This window comes from Pantherophis guttatus, chromosome 7 (assembly GCF_059756535.1).
Source record: "Pantherophis guttatus breed Tessera chromosome 7, ASM5975653v1, whole genome shotgun sequence".
Classification (NCBI taxonomy): domain Eukaryota; kingdom Metazoa; phylum Chordata; class Lepidosauria; order Squamata; family Colubridae; genus Pantherophis; species Pantherophis guttatus.
The window spans coordinates 58,225,712-58,238,988 of record NC_142069.1 but is presented as its reverse complement, the minus strand read 5'-3'; the positions used below and the strand labels follow the sequence as shown (position 1 = coordinate 58,238,988).

At 44.6% G+C, this 13,277-nt stretch overlaps 1 protein-coding gene across 12 annotated transcripts in view; it reads right to left on the bottom strand.

Moving 5' to 3' along the window:
• DOCK4 (dedicator of cytokinesis 4) overlaps positions 1-13,277 on the bottom strand; it is a 627,777-nt gene that overhangs the window by 278,115 nt on the left and 336,385 nt on the right. For all 12 annotated transcript variants that reach the window (XR_015728984.1, XM_087874154.1, XM_087874155.1 and 9 more), the window contains one exon: positions 4,061-4,159. Coding sequence is in view for 11 of the 12 variants with exons in the window: in XM_087874154.1 (XP_087730280.1) it covers positions 4,061-4,159 (99 nt within the window). In the remaining variant the exon portion in view is untranslated. The remainder of the gene's footprint in view (positions 1-4,060; positions 4,160-13,277) is intronic.

Here is a 13,277-nt window from a genome sequence, read left to right as displayed (position 1 = left end):
AGCTTGCCAAGTTCTTATCAGTAGCTAACTGCACATGTCCACATTCCTTCACGTTCTTCTATCTTTCTTTTGTTCTCTGGCCAAGAGAGGTGGCCGGGAAAGCTGCCAAGATGTAACTAATTAGATTAGTAAGATGTTTTATTTTCTTTATAACAAATAAATGAGTTTTTCTTAGAAAATATATCTTCAGGTTTATTTTCTTAAAGTATACTTCAAGGGAAGGTCACGATCCATTCTCTAATCAAGGTGCAATTACCCAAAAGCAGAATGGGATTAATTGCCACCCTGACAGTCCACTATCACCACTATTGTTTATTCTGACTCTAGAAATCCTAAACAGAAATATTAGATGAAATGATGAGATAAAAGGGATGAAAATTAAAAGAGGAGTATAAATTACAAGCGTTTGCAGATGATTTGGTATTCATTATAGAAGAACCACAAACAACAGGCCCTAAACTATTAGAACACATAGAAAGATATAGAAAAGTCTCTTGTTTGAAAATAAACAAAGACAAAACAAAAATCTTGATGAAAAATACAACAGAAAAACAAAACAGAGAGATAAAAGAAAAGTTAGATATACAAGTTGTGAAGAAAGTTAAATATTTGGGAGTACATTTAACTTCAAAATGTGCAACAATAAAGGAAGAAAACTATTATAAATTAAAACAACAAATTGAAAAAGATTTGGAAAAATGGAAGAATCTTCAACTATCACTTATGGGACGGATTGCATTGATAAAGAAGAACATATTACCAAGATTGTTATTTATATTCCAGATGGTGCCAATAAAAAATGAAAAGACATACTTTCATCATCTGAATAAAATAATGAGGAAATTTATATGGCAAGGGAAAAAAGCAAGAATAAGTTTGAAAATGCTACAAGACACGAGCTTGCGAGGGGGATTTGATTTACCAAATTGGGAATTATATTACCAAGCAGCAACATTGACATGGCTGAAAGAATGGATTGAACTAAGAAATATAAGGCTGTTAACACTGGAAGGGCATGATTTGCAACTGGGCTGGCATGCTTTTTTGTGATATGGTAGAAATAAGATACATACATACTTTCATAGACATTATATAAGAAATGCATTTCTTATATAATGTCTATGAAAGTATGTATGTATCTTATTTCTACCATATCACAAAAAAGCATGCAACCCAGTTGCAAATCATGCCCTTCCAGTGTTGGTTTGGGAGAAGGTTAGAGATAAATACTATGTGAAAATACCAATATGGTTATCAACGATGGAAGCTTTAATACACCCAAATGTTTTTAATTTTGGAAATATTGTTAGATATAAGGATTTATTAACGGATAAGGGGGAATTGAAAGAGAAACAAGAATTGGAAGAACAGGGAATTGAGACAGATTGGTATATGTATATGCAGATAACAACTAGATATGAAAAAGATGCTTAGTTACATGGTTTTTATTTGGAAAAGACTGAATTGGATAGGATACTCACAGGAATGGAAGAAAATTTAATACATTTTTTTTATAAGTTTTTGCTATATATTGAATTGGAGGAGGACAGGTAAAAGAAACAATGATAGCTTAGGGAAGAAATTTTGGACATTCAATTGAACTTGAAAAATGGCAACAACTATAGGAAAGGAACTATGAATTAAAGATGTCCACCGCATATAAGGAAAACCAATATAAAATGTTTTATAGATGGCATATGCCACTGGAGAAGTTAGCAAAAATGTTTAAAGACAAATCAGCGAACTGTTGGAAATGTCACCAACTACCACACCAACTACCAGGATCCTATTATCATATGTGGTGGACATGCCCTGAAGCAAAAAACTATTGGAATAAAATTAAAACCTGGTTGGAAGAAATGATACAGCTACATATTGAACTTAAACCAGAGTTGTTCCTATTGGGTATCCGTTCTGAAAAAATTAGTAAGGAAAATATTTACTTGATTATACATGTAATAACAGCTGCAAGAATTGTTTATGCTCAAAATTGGAAAGCAGAGAAAATACCTTTGGAAGAACAAGTAATAAAAAAATTTTTAGACTGTGCAGAAATGAATAGATTAACTTTGATGATTAAGGATAGGGAAGAATTAGAATACTTTAGAATATGGAATTATTTTTATTGCTGGTTGGAAAAGATATAAATGATTAATTTTATAACTATGTGTAAAAATTTGATGGCAAGAATATGGTTATAGGAATGAACTTTTATAGTGGTTTGGATGACGATTAAGATAGAAGAAACTGTTGGAAGAAGAAGAATAAAAAGAACTGAAGAAGTCAATAAGAGCCTTGGTACTACAGTGGTTTAAAGCACCCTGTTATTAACACAGCTGCCTGCAATTTACTGCTGGTTCGAATCTCTCCAAGGCTCAAGGTTGACTCAGCCTTCCATCCTTTCTAAGGTAGGTTAAATGAGGACCCAGTTTGTGGGGGCAATAAGCTGACTTTGTATAAATATACAAAAGTATGAAGGCTATTGCTTAACGCACTGTAAGCCGCCCTGAGTCTCCGGAGAAGGGCGGCATATAAATCAAATTAAAAAAAAAAAAATACTGAGATGTCACAGGGGAGGGATGATTGATGTATTAAATGTTTGTTTGTCTTAAAAAATAAAAAACTCTTTAAAAAAAGATTTGCGGCATTGTGCCGTGAGTGACTCCACCGGCCAAATGAGCCTTGTGGTGTTCTGCAAGTGGCTCCACTAGTGCAAGAAGCCTCACAGCATTGTGCCACGAGCAGCTCCACTGACACGATGAGTCTCATTGGGCAGGTGGAGTCGTTTGTAGCACGCTGCAAGGCTCGTAGCGTCGATGAAGCTGCTCAGGGCTGAACGCTGCGAGGCTGATAGAGCAGGTGGAGCTGCTCACAGGAGAAAGCTGCTCATAGCAGAACTTTTTGCCCAGATGGACAAATGACAGAGATTCAAAGTTTCATGTGTTTACAAAGGGGACGGTTTGAAATGATGGTTTGCAAGCAGACAAAGCGTTATTTCCCTCTGGGCAAAAAGTGTTTGGGTACCTACCACTGGCCCCGCCCTCTCCGTCCCACAGACAGGGGCCAAGCTTTTGGCATGCTCCAGCCTCCAACCACCCTGTCAGAAGGGCAAAGTGCCCCTGCAAGGCCCCCCAGCCGAGAAGTGTTCCAGCAGAAGCTGGGGCAGCAGGCAGAGCTGGTGGAGGCCAGGGCATGCTGAGAACTTGGTTCGTTGCAACTGCAGGCAAGCAGACAGTGGGACAGAGAAGGCGATGCCAGCAGTAGCTGTGCTCCCACTCCCATCAGCCCCCGCACTCACTGCCTCCTGCACTTAACAAAAATAAGACCTCCCTGAAAATAAGCCTGAGTGCTTATTTTCAAGCCCAAAAGAAAATGAGACTGGGTCTTATTTTCAGGGAAAAGCGGTATATACCCATTGTGCATACAGGGTTTTATTGATTGATAACTATGATTTATAAGGTTGCTTGAAATACAAATAAGACTGCAGATATGAGTATTTATCTATCAATCTGCTATCAAAGTTCATCGTATTAATCATCTTTGATTAACATAGAATATTCAATAATATTACACATTTGACATGATAGATATGTTTTTATACTATTAGAAATGTGTTTGGGTTCTTAGTTGAGGTGAGAAATAGACCAGAGAAACCAGTGCTGAATTCTTCCAATGCCTGTTCCTTTATTCTGGAAAGATAATTTTTGTTCCTTTAAATGCATATCTAAATGTCTATGGAGATTCTCAGTCATCCATGTCATGGTTGTCCCAAAGATGCTTTTTTCAAGAGGCAACTGGACTTCTTTTGTTTTTCCTTGAAGATGTTTCGCTTCTCATCCAAGAAGCTTCTTCAGAACTTTATATAGATAAAACTAGTATATTATTGTTTATTATTCTTATAAGGATTTTCTAAACATGTTATCTGCTTCTACTAATTATTTTGACCATTATATCAAAGCTGTGCTGGTTGATACATTATATCACTGACCCTATGTCAAGAGATCACACAAATTATAAAATAAATAAATAAATAATCAATCCTGGGGAGAAAAAGACTTACTCTCAGCATGTCTCTTGTCTTGAATCTGTCAAGGAGTTGCTGGTAATGTCTGTCAGTCATTTGTCGCAATAATGACAAAAGACATGAAACAAACTCCCCCTAAAAGAAATAAAAAAAGAAAAGTTTTACAGTCTTGAAGGGATGAAAAAAGAATTGTTTTTCAATTACCATTATATATATATAATGGATAAGTAGAAGAAATCCCCTTTTGAAAGATTCTGCTTAATCCAAAATATTTTGATGTTCTTAGGCTACATTTCTAAACTGACATATTTATCAGTAGGCACATTAAAGAAATACTTTGATTTCCTGGGCACAACTTCTTGTTGAAGGTATATTCATGTGTTCTCATATTCAATATTTTAAAATGAGATTAGTTTGACATATATACTAATACTATGACATATATAATAGTAGCTGGAAAAAAAAAGCAACTGAAAATAGCCTAGCAATTATAGAAATTATTCCAGTGAGGAAAGAAACAGTAGTTCACAAGACAGAAGGAGTCATTATATTAACATATATCAGATACTTCCAAGGCCATGAAGAGAATGTTCAAATAACTTTTGACACAGAAAGACAGGAGGAAAAATTCTAGAATTTTAATTAAGAAACCCAGACCTTTATAAGGTCTTTAATTTCTATATGCTTTGGTGAGGACAAATGCATAACTTCAGTCCTGCCTGCAATAAAAATAATACTCTTGTGCAGGGTGAAATCTAAAAATTTTCCCTACTGATTCTGTGGGTGTGGCTTGGTGGGGGTGTGTGTCCTGTGACTGAGTGGGCATGGCCAACTCAATGTCACTCACAGCCATGCCCACATGACCCACCCCCCCACCAAGCCATGGCCACAGAACATGGTAGGAAAACTTTTTAAATTTCTATTCTGCCTTTTCCCTTTTTGTGAGATGCCTGCAGCTGCATCCTCTCTTTTTTTCAGTGCTCCTGGAGGCGCTTCTTGCACGGAAAGATGCAGTGGCTGCAGGCTTCTTGCAAGCGAAAGTTACCGGAGCTGCTCCCCTTCTTGAACATGGCCTTTCCCCAGAGCCACTGCCCGCTCGCCACCAGCTTTCCCTTCGCTTTGGGTCGGGGGCTGGGGGCCAGGGACATGCCATTCCCTGGGGCCCTGGAGCCACTGCCTGCTTGCCTCCTGCTTCAACCAGGTTGGGGAATGCACCATTCCCCAACTCTGGTCTTGCCCCAGAGCCGCCGCTCGCACTCCCTTTGCCACACAGTGTGTCCTTACCTTCCTCCCGCAGCTGGCTGTCAGGAAAGGCAAGCACTGAAATATGCAGCGGCTGCAGGCTTCTTGCAAGTGAAAGTTACCGGAGCCACTCCCCTTTTTGAATATGCCACCATTATCGCCGCCAGTTCCATGCCCCGGCCCCCAGTCCAGAAGAAGGTTGGGGCAGAGGCATGGGGGAGGCAGAGGCGATCCCAATGCACCAGCCCCTTCGTCCCACTGTCCCTTGGCTTGCCTGAAGCTGCACCGAATAAGCACCAGCAGAGGGCCTGCCTCCCCCATGCCAGTGCTGCTGCGCAAGCCTCAAGAGGGAAAAAGCAAAGCAGCTGACCACGGAGCTGCCGGCTTCAGGGAAGTGGCCCAACAAGCAGAAGCGCTGCACCAAGAAAGAGAAGAACAAGAGGGGCCAGTGGGCTGCAGAGGCGAAGGCAAGCTCTGGAACGGCAGCTCCGGGAGAGAGGGCAGATGTCCCGGGGTTACACATGCAGTGCCACCACCACCGCCTCTCTTGGCCCCAGTGCAGCAACTGCCTCTCCCACAAGGGCCGGCTGCCCACCCACTGGCTGGGCTGGGCCGCAAGTGGCATGTCTCCAATCATGGGCTTTTTAAAAAAAAAAATTCAATTTTTAAATTTTTTTAAAATTTTTAATTATTTGTTCAAATTTTAATCTTTTTTCAACTTTAAATATTTTTAATTTTAAATTCTTTTTTCAATTTTTAAATCTTTTTCAAGTTTAAAATTCTTTTTTCAATTTTTCAATTTCTTTTGTCAACTAAACATTTGAAAAAAATTATTTATTTTAATTCTTTAGAAATGTTTACATTTTTAATCTAAGAGGAAAAAATAAAGAATCACAGAAAGAAAAATAGGTGCTTAAAACAGGGAAGATAGAGATGAATTTTTTCAAGACAGAGAACAAAAGGTCAAGAAGCCTTGTAAATTGATACTTTGCAATAAGGAAAATACTTAATTTTTAGAATTTTTTTATTTTTTTAGCAAACAAAGAAAAAAAAGTAATGGAAATAGAGAGTGCCACTATAGTGACTTGCAAAGTGTGTCATATGTTTCAGCTTATGCCCACACAAAACCAAACTATGTATGTATCAAATGTGAACTACTTGAATTATTAGAAGAAAAAGTAAAGTGTCTAGAGGCAACTCTAGCCACTCTGAAACTCAATGAACAAAGTGAGAAATCCCAACCTAAACAAGAAAACTACACCAAAATATAACACAATAGGGAGCAAACAGCTTCTAAAAATGACCCCATATATGAACATAAAGAAGAAAACTGATACACCCAAATGGAACACAATAGGGAACAAACAAGCTTCTGTAAAAAAAGCCTACATATGTATCTAAAGAACAAGACCAATGGAAACATGTCACTTTTAGAAGGAAACAACAACACCCAAGAGCAAAACCCCTACTAACCCAGCCCACTCCAATGAAGCCCCTCTGGAACTGAACAATCGCTTTCGTAGCCTCCCACTGGAAGAAAATATACAGACACTTACAAAAGAGCATTCATCAATAGTTTCTAAAAAAGAGGCACAACCCAGCATTCTTGTGACAGGAAGAAAAGTATTCCAGACTTCCCTAGGGAAAAAAAGGTGAATATTGGTGATACGAGATTCAGTTCTTAAGGGAACAGAAAGTATAGTCTGCAGATTAGGCAGTCCATCTAGGGAGTTATATTGTCTCCCTGGAGCAAAAATCAAAGACAGGAAATAATGGATGGAAACTATTCAAAGAGAAAAGCAACCTCAAATTAAGGAAAAACTTCCTAACAGTGAGGACAATTAACCAGTGTAAAAGCTGTCCTTCAGAAATCGTGGGCTCTCTATCACTGGAGGTTTTTAAGAAAAGACTGGACAGCCACCTATCTGAAATGGTATAGGGCAGCGGTCACCAACCGGTGGTCCGTGGACCACTGGTGGTCCGTGAGAAAGTTTTGGTGGTCCACAGAGAAATTGTTGCATTTCTCTCAGGGAGCCCAGCCAAGGTTTCCTGCGCTGCTCGCGCTTCAGCGCTTTGACTCCCAGAGACAGGATGGGGTCCATCAGGCAGTTAGCTTGGCCGCCTGTTAGCAGAGAGAAGCAGCCGGAGTCAACCCTGGCTTTGCTGTCCATTGTAGATGCTAGATCGGCCCCCTGCAAACTCTCGTCTCTCAAGGAGCACTCGCTGAAGCGGCACAGGAAACCTTGGCCGGGCTCCTCGCAAGACGAGAGTTTGCAGGGGGCCAATCTAGCATCTGCAATGGACAGCAAAGCCAGGGTTGACTCCGGCTGCTTCTCTCTGCTGTCGTGCTTCCTGGATGCGGCTTACTGCTCAGAGCCCCAAGTGCCCCCTCATCAGTCCCCCCGCAGTAGCTCTCCTCCAGCCGGCAAGTCGAGCCCAGTGCTGGCTCTCGTATGCCAAGCCAAGCCCTTTGTGTACTTCAAGCCATCCCCCATTAGGGGGATCCCACAAAGCCCTCACCACCCCTTCCATCCTTTTGCCCCCAGCCAGCCTTTTGGATGAGGTGGAAATACTGGATCTTCAGTGGTTGGGTGGCTACAGCCAGGAAGAAAGGAAGAAGAGCAGCAGCGGTTCCAGGAGGAGGAGGAGGCGGAAACCTCCTTCTCCTGGAGATATCTTTGAGGTATCTTTGCCCGACTTTTCCTCACAAAGCCAACTGGCTCTTCCCCCTTCTTTCCCTGTGGCTCTTTCTGGGGGAAAAAAAGACCCCTTCCTCTTTTTATACCCAGCTGGCGCTTTCCAAAGCTGGCTTTTCCAGTGTTAGCTGCCAAAATCCCCTTTGATTGTGATTTTTAAAAATTATTATTATTTACATCAGCTGTCCCTTTCTAGACATCTCTGTTTTTCTCATTAATTTTTTCCCCAATCATTACTTTCCCAAGTCCTCCATTTGCTTCCAACCTGCTTTCTTTGCCTGTGCAATTTAAAAACAAAACAAAGATTTAGAAACACCGGGCTTTCTATTGGATTGGTGGATAAATCCCAGGCATACATATGCCTATACTTTTAAAATGGAAATGAGTAGAAATTCTTTAAAAAATTTTAGCACAAAGTGGGGGAACTGAGATTTATTAGCTTTGCTTTCTTTGCTGCATTGCCTTGGTAATGTTGTGCAAAAAATAATAATGGAGCACCGGTTAAGATTCTAGGTTGATGCTGATTAAATTTAAAATAGGACAGTTATGTAATGTAGGGAAGAAATGATAAAATGGAAAAAAGCTGTAGAGCTTCCTGGATGCAGTTTACCACTCTGAGCCCCAAACAGCAGGAGACAAGGGTTCCACCAGCTGGCACAAATATACCATGGTGAAGGCGGAATGCTGATGCCATGCAAATGCAAGTGGCACTTCACTCCTGCACCTTCCAGCCATCGCCACCGCCACTTCAGCCTGCTTGGGCCCCCCCACCCTCCCTCTGTAACAGCACCATTATCTCATTCAGGCCAGCAAGGGCTGTGCTCCTTTTCGCATGTTGCACCACCTGCAAAGTTGCACATTGCACATGCCACCCCCTATGGCAGAGATTTCCAGCCCCACCATGGCCTGGTCCCATTTTCCAAAGCTGTGGTAGTCACATGACTGGCCCTTTGGTCATCCTGGAGCAGCTCCTCCACCCGGGTGCACTGGCCTGTCAGGGAGCAGGCAGCTCCACTGCAGGCTGGTGCATCCGGGTAGAGGAGCTGCTCTGGGATGACCAAAGGGCCAGTCCTGTGACTACCACAGCTCTGGAATATGGGACTGACTTTCCCACCAATGTCAGCAAGCCACCGTCAGTCTGCCTGTCTTCGTTTTCCTTCACTCAGATTGACCAAGCTTCTTGAGAGAAGGAACACAAAAGAGGTTTCCAAGCTGTGTGCCTGGACCAGGCACTTTCTCTCGGGCCTCCCACCTGAAGGCCTCGCAGAAGCAGGCAGGTAGGCCCAAAAGGCGGCTGAGTCTCCCCCCCTCCCCAGTGGTCCACGGGATTTAAAATTATGAGTTTGGTGGTCCCTGAGGTCCAAAAGGTTGGAGACCCCTGGTCTCCAACCTTTTGAGCAGGGGGTTGGACTAGAAGCAGGGGGTTGGACTAGAAGACCTCCAAGGTCCCTTCCAGCTCGATTCTGATTGATTGATATTCCTATCCATATGGGAGGAAAACCTTTCCCTAGAAATCAAGGATTAGATCTTGACTAAATACTTTCTTGCAAACCCATCATCCAGAATCAGATCCAGATGATGAACCAGCTAGAGGCTAGCCCAACAGATGGATCAGACCTTATCCTAACCAGTAGCTTTCATACTAATCTTGGCCCATGACCTGCAGCAGCAACTGCTGCAACAGCCACAGCTCTGATAAGAATTCATGCAAATTTATATCCTCCCTCATTCAACATTAGATATATATTCAATGTGATCCAATAATTCAATTTGTAAATTTATAATTTATCTAATGACAAATTAAGAATGCAAAACTGGGCAACCCCTTCTCTGATTCAAAAAAGCCCCAACAAAGCCAACAGAATTTATTCTGTGACATGACCAAAAGCTAACTTTGAGAATCCAGTTACTGTGAATTATGAAATCCTGTGCCTCCAACATTCAGCACAGAAGAAAGCTGCTGAGTTTCATGTTAGATAATAAAATATTGCAAGAATAAAACCAAATTTAGGAAACACCAAGATCCCAACATTTCAATCCCAAACTATACATATTTTCATATTCCACTGTGCCACGGTGGCACAGTGGTTAGAGTACAGTACTGCAGGCAGTGGTGGGATTCAAATTTTTTTATTACTGGTTCTGTGGGCGTGGCTTGGTGTGGTAATGTGACTGACTGGGTGTGGCCAACTCAACATCACTCATGGCAAGGTCAAGTGGGCATGGCCAACTCGATGTCACCCCACCAAGCCACGCCCACAGAACCGGCAGAAAAGGCAGCTCCTGCAGCCTGTCCTTTTATGGCCCCCTTCCCCCCCCAGGTCAAAGTACCTTAAAGGGACACTGCAATCCGGCTGCCTTCTGAGAAGCTCCGCTGCGATGCCATCCTTCTGGCACAGCAGGTCGTTCTCCTGGCTGGGTCTGGCAATGGGGCATGGCCAGCACAAAGAACAGGATGGCCGGCAATGGCCATGACAGGACTTCCGGCCTCTTTTTCAGCCTATAGTTTTTGGTAATTTTTGGCACAAGAAGCCTGCAGCCACCACCTCTTTTTCAGCGCGAGAAGCCTCCAGCTGCTGCCTCTTTGCCAGCTGGAACTGAGCCGGCAATGGCAGTTGGAGGCTTCTCACGCCGAAAAAGAGACAGTGGCTGCAGGCTTCTTGCGCCGAAAACTACCAAAAACTACAGGCCGAAAAAGAGGCCTGAAGTCCCATCACCACCATTGCTGGCCACCCTGTTCTTTGCACCAGCTGTGCACGCGCACCCCATTGCCTGCTGGTGCCGTTCGTGGCCAGACCTGGCCAGGAGAATGGCTTGCTGCACCGGAGGGATGGTGTCGCAGTGCAACTGCTCAGAAGGCAGCCGAAAACTACCGGCAGCTGGAGGCTCGCTGGCCGAGCCTCACCAGGGACCCCCACCAAGGCGCAGATGAAGGTGAGCGAGATGGAGGGCAAGTGGGCGGCATGCAGGCAGAGGCCCTGGGGAAGGCCAGAGCCGGGGAATGGTGCATTACCCGACCCGGCCAAGGTGAACAACGAGCGGACAGAAGGTCTGGGGCCCTGGCTGGGCCCCAAGTCCAACCTGAGGCAAAGGGCAGGCGGGCGGCATGCTTACCTTTGGTGAGCAGAGCGGGCAAGGCACTGCGGCAAGGCAAGGCTGGGCCATGTGGCGAAGGCAACAAATATGGGGGGTGGGGTGGGGTTGGGTGGGGTGGGACAGGGATGGGCGGAGCAGGCAGAGGGGACAGCCTGAGTAAGCGGTGACTGGGCGACTGGGTGGGTGGGGGTGGGGGCAGCCAGAGGTGGTATTTGCTGGTTTGGTGAATCAGTTAAAAATTCTGCTACCGTTTCACCCGAACCAGTCCAAACTGGCTAAATACTACCTCTGACTGCAGGCTACTTCTGCTGACTGCAGGCCATCTGCAATTTGGCAGCTCAAATCTCACCAGTCTCAAGGTTGACTCAGCCTTCCATCCTTCCGAGTATGGGTAAAAAAATTTACCTTATGGGTAAAATGAGCACCAAAATTGTTGAGGGCAATATGCTGATTCTGTAAACTGCTTAGAGGGCTGTACAGCACTGTAAAGTGGTAAATGTCTAAGTGCTATTTCTATTACTATCAGACTCTTAATACTTCAAATGGCACAAAAATGGAAGAAATTTGGATGCAGGCAAATTTTCACCAGAGAACAATTATAAGATGCACACATAAAATGTCTTTTCATTTAAACAAACTTGTATATGGCTAATGAAAACAGGGAGAGTAAATCTATCCCACTTGGAATTCTAGAATGGGAGAATTCTTGAAAAGTTGGAGGATGGCTGGTGTCAGGAGGAGGGAGACAGATAAAAACCTGAAAGGGGAAAGGTCTCATCAATTTCAGGTGAATAAAAAAATGGAACTCCTCTTTCTCCTCCCACACATATATACACTATCTTCAGTTAGAACTAGAAGCCTCAAAGGCAGTGGTGGATTGCTACCGGTTCAGTCCGAATCTTGCAAACCGGTAGTAAAGGTGGCAGGAGGCCCCGCCCACCTGCTTGCACATCATCACAGACACTGTGCACATGCGCAGAAGTGCCGTGCACGCTCCTGTTGCAAACCGGTAGCAAAGGTAAGTGGAACCCACCCCTGCTCAAAGGTGAGAGATCTTGTCACGTCCAGCCAGTGGAAAATGGAAGGAGGGACACACTCCTCACACAATGAGGAGGTAAGGGCAGCCAGTGAGGGTGAGTGAGGGTGCCTTTCCCGCTGCCTTGAAAGAGGCGGTGGTGAGGCCCCTCCTCAAGAAGCCTTCCCTGGACCCGGCTGAATTAGCCAACTACCGTCCGGTCTCCAACCTTCGTTTTGTGGCGAAGGTTGTTGAGAGTGTGGTGGCACGACAACTGCCCGGGCACCTGGATGAAGCTATCTATCTGGACCTGTACCAGTCAGGCTTCAGGCAGGGGTACAGCACAGAAACGGCATTGGTCGCGTTGGTGGATGATCTCTGGAGGGCTCGGGACAGGGGTTGCTCCTCTGTCCTGGTCCTGTTAGATCTCTCAGCGGCTTTTGATACCATTGACCATGGTATCATGCTGCAGCAGTTGAGGGGGTTAGGAATAGGGGGAACCGTTTTGCGGTGGTTCTCCTCCTTCCTCTCCGACTGCTCACAGTTTGTGTTGACAGGGGGGCAGAGGTCGACTGCGAGGCGCCTTGCATGGGGAGTGCCGCAGGGGTCGGTCCTCTTGCCCCTTCTGTTCAACATTTATGTGAAGCCGCTGGGTGAGATCATCCGTGGTTTTGGGGTGAGAGTCCATCTGCATGCTGATGATACTCAGCTATACATCTCCACCCCAGACCACCCCAACGATGCCCTTGATGTGATGTCTCACTGCCTGGAGGCCGTGCGGGTCTGGATGGGGAGAAATAGGCTCAGACTCAACCCCTCCAAGACTGAGTGGCTGTGTTTCCCGGCATCACGATATAGTCAGCTGGTGCCATCGCTGACTATTGGGGGTGAGTCTTTACCCCCCACAGAGAGGGCTCGCAATCTGGGTGTCCTCCTGGACGCACGGCTGTCTTTAGAAGAACATATGACAGCCATGGCCAGGGTTTTTTTTTATCAGGTTCGCCTGATCCGCCAGTTGCGGCCCTTTCTGGACCGCGACGCCTTGCACACAGTCACTCACGCCCTTGTCACCTCCCGACTGGACTACTGCAATGCTCTCTACATGGGGCTCCCCTTGAAAAGCACCCGGAGGCTCCAACTGGTCCAGAATGCGGCCGTACGGGTGGTTATGGGCGCAACTCGTTGTGCCCACGTGACACCCCTC